Raw genomic sequence first — 12,265 nt, forward strand, 5'->3', positions numbered from 1 at the left:
TATGCGATGCTATGCTATGTAATGCTACGTTTTAACAAAATTACTTTCAATACATTCTTATGGACTCGTTTCCACCAAAAGCTACGTTCAAACATAGCATCGATTATAGCATAGTTTCCCGGTGGATTCCCGGCTTAACGTTTGTTATATTCCTCATAAACTCCATATTAAGGTTTATACATGTCTATTATTTGGTAAAAATATTTATTTGTTGGCTATTTAGGAGTACAATATACATATTTCAGAATACAATATTATTTAGTCTAAAGCGTACATTAAATTAAAAGAAGCATTGTACAATAAATTAAAGGAGACAGTCGTGGCGATTTGTTATACGAAGGTGTTGTGACAGATCTGGCCTAAGAAGGGAAGATCCCGAACCCGGATATTCAAAAAATTCTGAAACTTTGTGAATATGTAGGGGATTTCCTCCTGATTACAACGCAATTTTTGTTTCCGGCCCAAATTCACTCTAAGGGGATGTAATTGACCCCTGAAAATCCGGTTATTTTCCGATTTCGTGTTATAACGCGTGAACTGTAAAATATTTTTTTACCAAGTGCTAGATCTAATTAAAAGAAGTAACTTTTGTCTTGAAACTGCTTCTCTATCTCTTACAGTTCGCGAGTTATAACACAAAATCAGAAAATAGCCGAATTTTCAGGGGTTAATTTCACCCCCTTCGAGTGAATTTGGGCAGCAAACAAAAATTGCGTTGTAGTCAGGAGGAAATCCCCTACAAATTCACAAAGTTTCAGAATTTTTTGAATTTCCGGGTTCGCGATTTTTCCTTGTAAGTCAAATATCAAAACGTCGTCAATTACATAGTAGCCAAACACGCACATAGGCGGACGTAGATTGCAATCTATTGTCCATGAAACAGATCATAAAACAAATTTTGCAGACGCGCTTACAATCGTCCAATACGGCTGCGGTCACAATGGCATCGACATCGTTTGTCAGATGGTTTTTGTCAGATGTAGGGTGATTTGATCGGCCGACAGCTTGGTCACAATGGGTGCCATTGCGCACCGACATCCGACGTTTCGCCCGACGCCGGCCGAACTCGCCCGATCTTTTCAATCGCATTGGGAGGCACGCAGAGTTAGGAGCGATGGGGCCGCAGTGAATGGAGGGGGAAACACCTACAGGAGCGGTGGTAATGTGCGTGACTGACGCAGGCGCAATTCATGCACACGTAACCACCACTCCTGTAGGTGTTTCCCCCTCCATCACTGCGGCCCCATCGCTCCTGACTCTGGAGGCACGTGCGTGGCTGAGTGCAGCCGATCTGATTGTGAGCGTCACGTGTGAATCTCTCTATATACATATATGTATGTGCCGGTGCGAAATTGCAACGACGCCGGATCGCTCGTGTTCATCGGTTTTAACGACGTGACAGATTCGTAGGGCAGCTCTACACATACAGTACCGCCCAAACGTATTCGGACAAACAGCTTTCTTGGTTTATTTATTATTACTACTGTGGCCGAATACTTCTATCACTCACACTTTTGTTTGTTATATATATTTTGAAAATATATATTTTGTGTTGCGATTTGTTAAATTTGTTAATGTAATTTAATTATCATCCTGTCGTTTATAAACTATTTAATTAATTTAATGTTAATAGGTTAAGTATGCGAGTTTTTTTGTACGACTTCTTTAAGTGTAAAGGCACGGTAATAGGGACAGGGCACGGTAATTAGGACATCTACCCAAGGGACGCTTCGATCGATTCGGACCATACGGGGCCATCCTTAAATCTCGTAAGGATAATTTTGGCGATTTCTTCCTCCCTCTCCCAATATAAGAATTCGTAAGATTTTATATTCCAACCCTCTCCTCCTTCCTTACGTAATATTTTTTACATTGCATTTTTCAGTTATCAAAATTCTGTTAAAGGTTTATATAATTCATTTAACTTGGTTTCCTGTGTGCGATGAAACATCCTTTTTTTGGCCTCTCATATTGAAAATTAGGTTAAAAAAATAATACGTAAAATACTATCTGACCCTCGCCCCCCCGTAAGAAAATGTAAGAAATTCCCGACCGCTCCCCCCCCCCCTTTCCCAAAATCATCACGTAATTTAAGGACGACCCCTAACAAAAATGAGACGGCACCATTAAAAAAAATATATAAAAAAAATTTAAGTTAAACGATTTTATTTAACCCCTTGCCTTACGATTTAAATTCTGACGGCCGGCGCATAATCAACACCAGAGGTTGGTCAAGCGTCGAGCAATTTCACGGTTCGGTTGAGCGTCCGAAGGTGTTGTCAATCGCACACGTCTTATGATATGTAAATACATGTGTAAGGTACAAGTGGTTTAATTTTGTAAGTTTGATAAATAATTACGAACGATTCATCAGTGAAAAAGAATGATTTATTATCTTGAAGTGAATAATAAACCAGTAACATTTTATATAAATTTCTGAATAAATGGTTATTTTAAATTATGGTAAATGTTTAGATTAGGGGAGGATTCTCTGATTTCAATGACCTTCACATATGTTGTCAAGGTCATCATTCTGAACAACATTTCCCTCTAAACTTTTCGGCGTTCGGCTTTGGTTTACAAGATATTAACAAAAAACTTTACTTAACACTAGAACTGCCGACGGTATTGGTATTGGTTAGAGCTAAGTAAGTGCGGGGGGCGGGTAAAGCAAGGAGTCAATTCACTTTCCCGTCACCCACAGTTAACACTAGAATTACCGAGTTTAACACATACTCAGATCGGTTCGCTACCATGCTTTACGCCCCCCCCCCACCCTCCGGCCCTAATCTAGCCCAAACCAATACTAATACCGTCGGTTATGAAATCAACCCGTCGGTTGATTTCAATATATTATGCCAAAAGTTTTTTATTAATATCTCTGAAACTAAGGCAAAACGCCAAAAAGTTTAGAGAGAAATGTTGACAACATATGTGAAGGTCATTGAAATCGGTGAGGAGGTAGCTTTTCGACATGTTTACCATTTTTGGGGTGGGAATATTTATTCACGTATTTTATAAATATTTATCATATAATCAACAATTAGTGACATTAACTTACAAACAATACTGGCTGTGAAACAGTCGTCTGTACAGGCAGATTTCAATGTACAATTATGCCAAGTTTTTTGCAAATAGCTCGTAAACCAAAGCCGAGCGCCGAAAAGTTTAGAGGGAAATGTTGTTCAGAATGATGACCTTGACAACATATGTGAAGGTCATTGAAATCGGAGAATCCTCCCTTGATCTAAACATTTACCTAAATTATTAACGTTTTGAAAAAATTTACAGAAAATTAATAATCTTCAATCGTATGGTATCTTTGGAAGCATATTGGTACATGCAATGCAACTTTACATCTATTGCACTCCCACGTTGTTTCGCTCCGTTTGTTATGTCTTGTACAAACTTTACAAGTTCTTGATGGCTTTGATTTCGATGGTGTTGGGTCTATATGCTTGGGAAAATGACCCCAGTGTTGCGCGTGCAGTCTCTGTGGTAAATCTCCGTTCGATAATCGTCCTCGTCGTTTATAGTCTGGTAACGGTACATTTTTCAGTAATGATTCGGCAATTTCAATTCTATATTCAGCGTAACTCTGCTTCTTTCCGGTGCTTATTTTGTTGAACAAAATGTAGGAGTTGAACAGTGCAATGTCAAACACATAAAAGAAAACTTTTCGGTATCCTTTCGTATATTTTCTCATAGCGGGGAAGCACGCCAGCATTCGGTCTTGCCGATCAATCCCAATCATTCCTTTGTTGTACTCAATTACGCATTTCGGTTTCCAAGTAGGATTGAATTTATTTGTGTCTGGTTCAGTCATTTCTGCTGTTTCGTGTTTTGTAGAAATAATATAAACGTCTCGTTTATCTTTCCATTTCAATGCCAGTATTCCATTGCAGCTTCTCAGTCTAAATTCTCCCTTTTTTAATTTTGCTTTAACAAAAGCATTCGGCATATTCTTTCTGTTCGAACGTACTGTCCCAACGGCATTAGTTTTACTACTGACTAAAGTTATAAACAGTTCTGGTGAAGAGTACCAATTATCTAAGTATAAAGTATGCCCTTTATGTAACACTGACTGTGATAGCTCTTTGACAACACTTTCAGCTGCGCTATCATCAAAATTTCTTTTATCACGACCTGTGTATATTTTAAAGTCATAGCAATAGCCAGATTCTGACTCACATAATTTATAAAATTTAATACGGAATCTCGCCCTTTTCGATGGATTAAATTGCTTATAAGATGAGCGCCCCTTATATTTCAATAGCGATTCGCTGATAGCAATGTCCTCTTGCATTGTATACAGTTCTTTAAATCTCTGATTAAAAAAATTTGTCACCGGTTTTATTTTGCATAATTTATCTGTATTGTCAATCGTATTGTTATTTACAAAATGCAAACATCTTGTTATTTGCAGAAACCTTTTCAACGGCATCGTTTTTCTGAATATTGGCGTTTCTATAATGGCCCTCTTAGACCAATTCATTTGAATTGTTGGTTTCTTAACTTGAGCCATTATTATACATAATGCAAAATATATTTTTATTTCACCACAATCTACGGGAACCCAAGTTTTGTCTATTTCTCGTCTTTTAGTTTTATTGTGTTTTATTTGTTCCGCATAACGATTCGTCTCCGTTACGATATTTTCCCAAAACATATTATCAAATACTATATTAAAAATGTCTAATTCTTTTTTGTTTGCACCTAACTGACATAAAGCTGCCACCTTTATGCCAGGAGTCTCCGTATAATTCCAGATTTTTGGTTCATTATTTATTTCTTTCCAAATCCATCGCTCTGACTGTTGGTGATACGCATCGTTGATGCGGTCTTCATCATCGGTGTCATCTTCAATAACCAGTCGGTTACAACGTTTTCGTGCAGGAAATAAAATATCAGTACTGTCACTATCGCTATGAAAAATATCTATCAAATCATTAATTGCAATGTCTCTCAAACTCTCATTGTCCTCATCAACGCTAAATTTTCTTTTTGATAACATTATTAGGGATATTTTTCAAATATGATTAAAAAAATATCTAACCGCAATAAGGCGGTGAAGAATAGCACGTAACTGATATAAAGACATCGGCGAAAATTATCCATGAACCTGACCCGTGTTGTTTACGTTGAGCCCTATCTACAAACCATGAGCCTGAAACGCGTTGTTTACGTTTGGCTCGATCGACGTAGTACGGCTCTCACACGATACTGTAGGTCAAGGGGTTAAAATGCACTGAAAACTAAAAATAATTATTATCTTGTACTACAATTTCGATGGTGTTTTTTCACTTTAAATAAAATCGTGGAACAGGACATCTCCGTTTCGTGTGCGAATGGGCGCAGTGCATTGGCTGCGATCTCTGTAAGGATGTTGATTTAGAGCATATAAACATGGAGGAAGCATGCAATGGGTGAAAATGTGGACACATGGACCTGAAGGACAGTGCCTAGTTCCGGGGGGTTACAGCGAAAGACGGAATTGGCTGCGATGTGAGGGACGACTGCTGGTGTCCTCTACAGCCGAGTATAAGATTTAAAAATAGCGTCCTTCATTGGTATGTTACGGTACTGCGTGGTAAAACGTGAATGTAGCTTTTTGTTAGACGCGCCAAATTCGAATTGTAAAGGGAGGTAATCAAAACTATAAACAAAAACATTCCAATGAATACTACTTAGAGACGCTCGCTAAATAATATTGATCAAACATTGGTTTCGGTTGCTTTGCTATTAAATCACCGATACCTTGTAAAACGCTCATTTTTAATGAATGAAGAACCAATCAAATAATTCGTTAGATAATTAATTAAGAAACTATTTATATAATTGGATAACTTTATTAACAAAAGCATGTTACATTTCCAATCCTGAACAACGCCATTGTACATCGTCACTCGTTGATCAACGCCCAAAGCATTCAGACGTATTCTTCAAATTGTCCTACTTTAAAATAGAAATTAAGTTACAACAGAAACAAGTCTCAGTTTATATACCGACCCACCCTATTGGTCGACGCCATTGCTCTCCTAAACCGGAAATAGAGAGAGCAAGTAAATAAGATCTACCAATTGGATTCCATAACATTGAGCGAAAAGTGGGATCAACAGCAAACTTCATTTAATACTGAGGCGTGTGATCTGTTGCGAGTTGCAATCCTCGCCCTAGCGGCGTTTAGCGCAAGCTCTTAAAGTATGAAGTTCGAACTTTAAAGAGTTAAGGATGAAGTTTATTACATTAGAAATTTGTCTTCGCCTCCTTCCTTATCGCTCGGAAAACAATGTATTGATTAAAAAAGAGGAACGAACGTATGAAGAAGCCTGTTTCTTCGCCTGGCAATTCATTACCGACATTGTTAAAGCACAGACGTGTTACAATAAAGTTCAACCTTTGATTAATCTTTAAATATCTTTGTTTCGCTTCTTAATAGTTTCGGATGATATTCAATAATTTAATCTAGTTCAGTTCAATAAGCTTTATTCAGTTCAAAGTTATTCGTTACAAGTCGTTTCGTTCAATTAACTGCACACGTTTCGCGAGCAGAGCTCATTGGGGCTCCACGGATACCGGACCACATAGAAATTACCTCAAACCATCAGAATTCTCCAGCCGGCTCCGCAACAGATCTTTGAACTAAGGAAGGCAGTATTCTTTTAAAATGTGCCCGCCGATTTGTGACTTCCGCTATAGGACAAAATGGTGGACACATTTTCCGATCACTACCTAGGATCACTATTCGCAACAAGTTCCTTCGGTCTGAACGCACCTTGCATGCGCAGCAAAATTAATCGAAACCCTAGGCGTCTAGGGTTAATATAACATAACTAGAATTTATTACTATGCATCTAACGAAATGTTTCACATTCAAGTCTACGCATTATGAGTTTGTCGATTGTCATAATACCTTTGGCAGAAATATGGCGAAATTAAAACGTACGATTTGGGGACTCTCTTCTAATTTCGTTGCAAACCGATATTTTTCACGTTTGCTGACGTAAGTGAATTTTCATCTGAATACATCAATTAGTCGTTTTATATCAATTTGTAATGAATCTTGTACAAAAAGTTACCGGTTAACTTTCGTAACCGTGCGCAAAACATCAATGATCGAAATGTATGTTTTAAATCATTGTAGTCTTACGTGATTAATGCATTGACGAAAACTAACCTTAATTTATAGTTCTCCATGGTATAATGTATCTACAGTTTCGTCGTTGAGTGAGATGTCAACAGAAGCTGCTGTTAAACCCACAAATGATATAATCATTGCAGATAGCTGTGTTAAACGATTAAAAGTAGTCACGAATGATAATGCATATTTAAGAGTTACAGTAGAAGGTGGAGGGTGTTCTGGTTTCCAATACAAGTTTGACTTGGACACAAACATAAACGAAGATGACAAGTAAGATTATACAGAAAAGATAACTGGAATGCTGTTACCACTGCACTCTCGCTATGGAGATCAATTAGGTGCAATATAATGTTACAGAATATTTCAAAAGGATGGTGCCAAAGTGGTTATAGATTCAACATCTTTAGAATACATTAAAGGAGCAACAATAGAATATCACACAGAATTAATACGTTCTGCTTTTAGAATAACGAATAATCCTTTAGCTGAACAAGGTTGTAGCTGTGGAGCCAGTTTTTCAATTAAATTGTAGTAGTTCGCTTATGTACACGAAATATGTATATTTATATATTGAATTCAGACTAAAGAGATTTTAGCTATATTTATTATTTTTTCAAGACAACAGTCAAGAGTATCCTGTTAGTACTTTTCCTAGAGAGGCATATTTTTTCATTTCATTTAACAATTGTTACACATTGAATATTTAAAGATGTTCATATATATATGCGTATGTTTACATATTTTATTTTCTAACAAGTAAAATATGAACTAAAGTTGTAATTCAAGTTATTGAGGAACAGAGCATTCAATTGACATTGCAATGAACTGATTGTGAATATGTGTAAATGTTATTATCATGTATTTTATGATTCAATGTAAGATGTAAATTTTTGTATTATAAATATTCAGGAAATAAACGTTAATAATAAATCTTATTTTAATTTCATAAATAATGTAACATTGAGTTTAGAAGTCCTATAGCACAGGGCTGGGCAACCCGCGGCCCGTTCCCCGACTTGCCTACTCTGCAGAAGAACGATCCCCACCATACTCCTACAGTGTACGCCGTATCTATACAGGGTCATCCGTTAAAACTGCAACCTACGCGCGCGTGAACAGACAAAAATGGCAACACCACCTCACGGACGCATTCCACTACAACCATTCACCAGCTCGGCGTTTGGAGGGCTGCCAGCGACCGCTGAACAGCAGTGATGCCAGAGCTTCGAAAAATTTAGGATGGTCTCTTTCAAATTAACGTCGCAAAAAGCTATTGGAAATTTCCCGGCCCAGGTTGAAGAATTTGGGGCCTTTTTCGTATAACTTTTGAACTATAAAAGATATCGGAATGCAATTTGCGCCGAAAAATGAGGAAAAATTATTCCCTTTTAATGATGGATAATTTAAAATATTTTACGTTTATTTAATTTTTCTTTTATCAACTTTTTGACCATAATTGTTGTGAAAAAAAGCGACGTTAATTTGAAAGAGACCATCCTAAAATTTTCGAAGCTCGGGCATCACTGCTGTCCAGCGGTCGCTGGTAACCCTCCGAACACCGGGCCGGTGAATGGTTGTAGTGGAATGCGTCCGTAAGGCGGTGTTGCCACTTTCTTCTGTTCGCGTGCGCGTAGGTTGCAGTTTTAACGGGTGACCCTGTATATGACCGCACTCGTAGGAGTAAAAGGAAGGGACATGGAGCGGCGGCTAATCTGCTGATGGTGGGGGAACCGGCTAATTGGTAGTGGGGACTGTGCGGCCCACGGCGGCGAACAAGTTGCTCAGCCCTGCTTTAGCACATTAGTTGGGGGGTATGACTTAAACTTTTAATAATTGTTTATCAAGTATATGTTTCATATGTACAGGAAATTAAAGTTACCAATGATTTCGATTCATTTATGCTGCTGACGGAATGTCAATAATTGTTGACTTGTAATCTGATCTGTATCACTTCTGTTTTCCTTTTTTATTACTCTGAAAATGATTAAACCGTACTCAGAATATTTAAAACATTAGCATTTCTATTGACTATTAATGTTTACCTTGTTTGTCAGTTCAAACTTTAATTGTTGTATTTCTTCTGTCTGAGATATAAGTTTCTCGTTCATGTTTGCGAGGTGCTCGCTCATGGTGCTAAGTTGCGTCTTATAATTCCCTTCTTGTATTTCTTTGTCCTTTTGCAAAATATTACAAGTTGAAAGTGCTTCTGTGAGCGAGCACTCACATTTCCCTCTTTTTGATTCACTTGTATCTAAATGAATTTGCATAACTTCGCTCTGGAAAAGTTTTTTAAATAAACCATTTAATCTAATAATAATACAGTCCACGAGCAGCGAAGTATTAGAGAGTAATTTAATTACATTAGCAGCCATGGCTAAATTTTTAACGTGACAAATGTGTTTCTCCATTATTAACTTGTCGATCTCTTGTAGAAAATAATCTCTGATCTTTGCTTCTCGAGCTTCAATCTCTTCCGGTATTGTAAAAGGTACTGTGAGTCTCCCTATCTGTTATAAATATTTATTTATTAGAATTCAGGCTTGGGAATTAAGTGAACGCGGGCGGCCGATTTTCAGAGGCAACGCCTCCTTTCTCCCGCCGCGCGTCTTGACCCCCGCGGCGGCCTAGGTGCTTGGAGCGCTTCAGGCCCGTACCATATGAACCGCGCGTGGCGCATTGGGGCGACATTGTATCAAAAGGTTTCCACATCGTCCCAGACAGCACGATTTTCGATGCGATTTTGTTTCGTCAACGCGCCACGCGCGGTTCACGTGGTACGGGCCTCAGGCGCTCCAAGCACCGAAGCCGCCGCGGTGGCCAAGACGCGCGGCGGAAGAAAGGAGGCGTTGCCTCTGAAAATCGGCCGCCGCGTTCACTTAATTCCCAAGCCTGTGTTAGATTACAGAGTTCAAAAAGAGATCTGCATAAAAGTGTATAATTATTACCATATGATTTATTTTTGTTGGTTGTAAAGGCACATTTTCAATTTGCATATTACATAAATGTTCCTGTTGTTCTACTTCATCGTATTTTATTTTAAGAACGTAATACTGTGCCTTCCAGTAATTCATTTCTTTCTCTAAGTCGCATGATTTCGAAAGGTCAAAATCATTATCTTCCTCTTGCACTTTATGAGGCCGTCCTTCGCTGGTAGATTTCGACGATCTACGCGAGGCCAGTGGCGATGAAAACGGGGATGGCTCCATTTGACGATGATTAGAAAGTCCTATTCTGGCGTCGAAATCGTATCCATCTCGTTTACCTTCGTTACTGGACCATGACACTGTTTCCTCTTGTTTTTGTTTATCATTTAATTTCCTTTGCAAATCATTCTTTTCTCTCTCTAGCTTGTCTATCGTTCCTCGAAGCTGACATTCTAATTCTACCTTAGATTTTTCGCACTGGTCTAATTTATATTCTAATTGTTCTATCCTCTCATTTAAACTTTCAAGTTCGCTATCTTTATCACTGATTTGTGATAACAACTGAGCATTCTCCACTATTTTCTTCTGAAATTCTTCGTCTAAAATGTGATTCGGAGGCGCTGATATTTGACTATTATTTTCTGCTAATTTATTCTTTCCCTTTTTCGGTTTATTTTGTGTTTTATCAAGCTCTTCTTGTAACACAGTTATACGTTTAGTCAACTGTTGATTTCGGAATGATAGACTATCTAATTCTTGCTCCGCTCTCCGAAGTTCTACCTCCTTCTCCTTCAATTGTTCGCGGATATCTACATTACGCGCTTGTTCATCGATCACAGCCTTTTTTAGAACATTTGCTTGAGCACGGATCTATAAAATGAACATTTTAATTAAAGTTTTATAACAGCTAGATATAGATATTATTCTTCAACCTTTGGAGGGCCAGGCTGGCCACTACAGTGGGCACTTAAAAATGTGGATACTTTGCAGGCCATTTTGGTGGTATATATGCATAAATTTTAAGTAAATAAAATTTACAATTTCAATGAAAAAATCCCGGCCCTCTAAAGGTTAAAGGACAAGCAGGTTATATGAGCAGATAAACTTAAAATAATATGAAAATAAAACACAAGACTAATCGTTTTATAAATTTTTTAAAAATATTTATATTGTATAATTATTACATCGAGCATTCCTTACTTTCGAATATTCTGTGGCAATCTTTTGGTATTTGGTTTGTAGTTGCCCATTGACACCCTCCATCGCGTTCTCCACTCTCCTTTCCTTCTAAAAGTGTTACAATGGTTTTGCGTGATAATTATTAAAACCTGTTCATTGTTACAGTATCTACAGTAGCACAGTATTTCCTTACAGGAAATACATGCATAGTAACAGCTCGAGTTAGTGTCAATTTCCGACAACCTACAGTCAATTGCATTCGTACGGATAAAAGGCTATGTTTTTACACTGAATTCCCAAGAGGCCTTCGCAAACGAAAAACATGTACGGCCCAGACGCCCCCAATATGATACACTTTTATATGAATTATTGTATTAAGTGCGAACTGATCGTCAATTGTCAAGATATCTCACTGAAGAGAAGTTGGCTGTTGGTCGATTTTTAAATCGAACAAGAATGAATAGAACCAGGGGTGTGCACTTCCCGTATCAATCTGTTGGCAAAATTTAGTTAGCTGCACAATCCACCAGCGGCGCTGGGGTCAATAAAGTTGAAGGAATTTGGTAACAGATGGCGCTGATGAGATTATTTTATGATGGATTCAGGCAAGTGATACAGGTTATAGCGCTAGAGGTACTAAGAAATGAACAAACTAAGTATGTACAATCAGGGTTCACAGCGATTAATTGCAGTGAATGGAGGGGGAAACACCTACAGGAGTGGTGGTAATATGTGCGTGAACTGACGCCAGCGCGAAGCCAGCCAAGTGGCGACCGACGCCAGCGCCAGGCCAAGCCAAAGTTTTATATTTTATGTATATATTTTCTAACATCATTTCTGTCTACTTTATGTATATTTTGTATATACGAAATACAGAAATACGTTTTATCACCTTACACGTATAGTACATTATTGTGTAGATGAACGGACGCCAGCGCCAAGCGAGTGACGCTGCGGCCAACCAGCGTCGATAACATATTTCCCGGCGACGCTGGTTGGCCGTGGTGTCGGTTCGTTTCCC

At 38.2% G+C, this 12,265-nt stretch overlaps 2 protein-coding genes and 1 long non-coding RNA gene across 3 annotated transcripts in view; 2 read left to right on the forward strand and 1 right to left on the reverse strand.

Moving 5' to 3' along the window:
- The window catches only part of LOC143368637 (uncharacterized), a 62,716-nt gene extending 59,483 nt beyond the window's left edge, over positions 1 to 3,233 (forward strand). Inside the window, exon 3 of the long non-coding RNA XR_013085269.1 lies at positions 3,097 to 3,233. This is a non-coding gene — a long non-coding RNA (uncharacterized LOC143368637). The remainder of the gene's footprint in view (positions 1 to 3,096) is intronic.
- Positions 3,234 to 6,839: 3,606 nt separating this feature from the next.
- On the forward strand, positions 6,840 to 8,076 carry LOC143367634 (iron-sulfur cluster assembly 2 homolog, mitochondrial). Its single transcript, XM_076809639.1, has 3 exons — positions 6,840 to 7,003; positions 7,190 to 7,411; positions 7,499 to 8,076. Exons 1-3 carry the CDS (start codon positions 6,849 to 6,851, stop codon positions 7,671 to 7,673), a joined length of 552 nt encoding a protein of 183 aa, XP_076665754.1. The 5' UTR covers positions 6,840 to 6,848; the 3' UTR covers positions 7,674 to 8,076.
- A 983-nt stretch (positions 8,077 to 9,059) lies between these two features.
- LOC143367633 (uncharacterized) lies at positions 9,060 to 11,698 on the reverse strand. Its single transcript, XM_076809638.1, has 5 exons — positions 11,266 to 11,698; positions 10,087 to 10,935; positions 9,502 to 9,648; positions 9,184 to 9,417; positions 9,060 to 9,115 (listed from the first exon to the last, which is right to left on the reverse strand). Exons 1-5 carry the CDS (start codon positions 11,326 to 11,328, stop codon positions 9,089 to 9,091), a joined length of 1,320 nt encoding a protein of 439 aa, XP_076665753.1. The 5' UTR covers positions 11,329 to 11,698; the 3' UTR covers positions 9,060 to 9,088.
- Positions 11,699 to 12,265: the final 567 nt, after the last annotated feature.

Source organism: Andrena cerasifolii, chromosome 4 (assembly GCF_050908995.1).
Source record: "Andrena cerasifolii isolate SP2316 chromosome 4, iyAndCera1_principal, whole genome shotgun sequence".
NCBI classification, from domain to species: domain Eukaryota; kingdom Metazoa; phylum Arthropoda; class Insecta; order Hymenoptera; family Andrenidae; genus Andrena; species Andrena cerasifolii.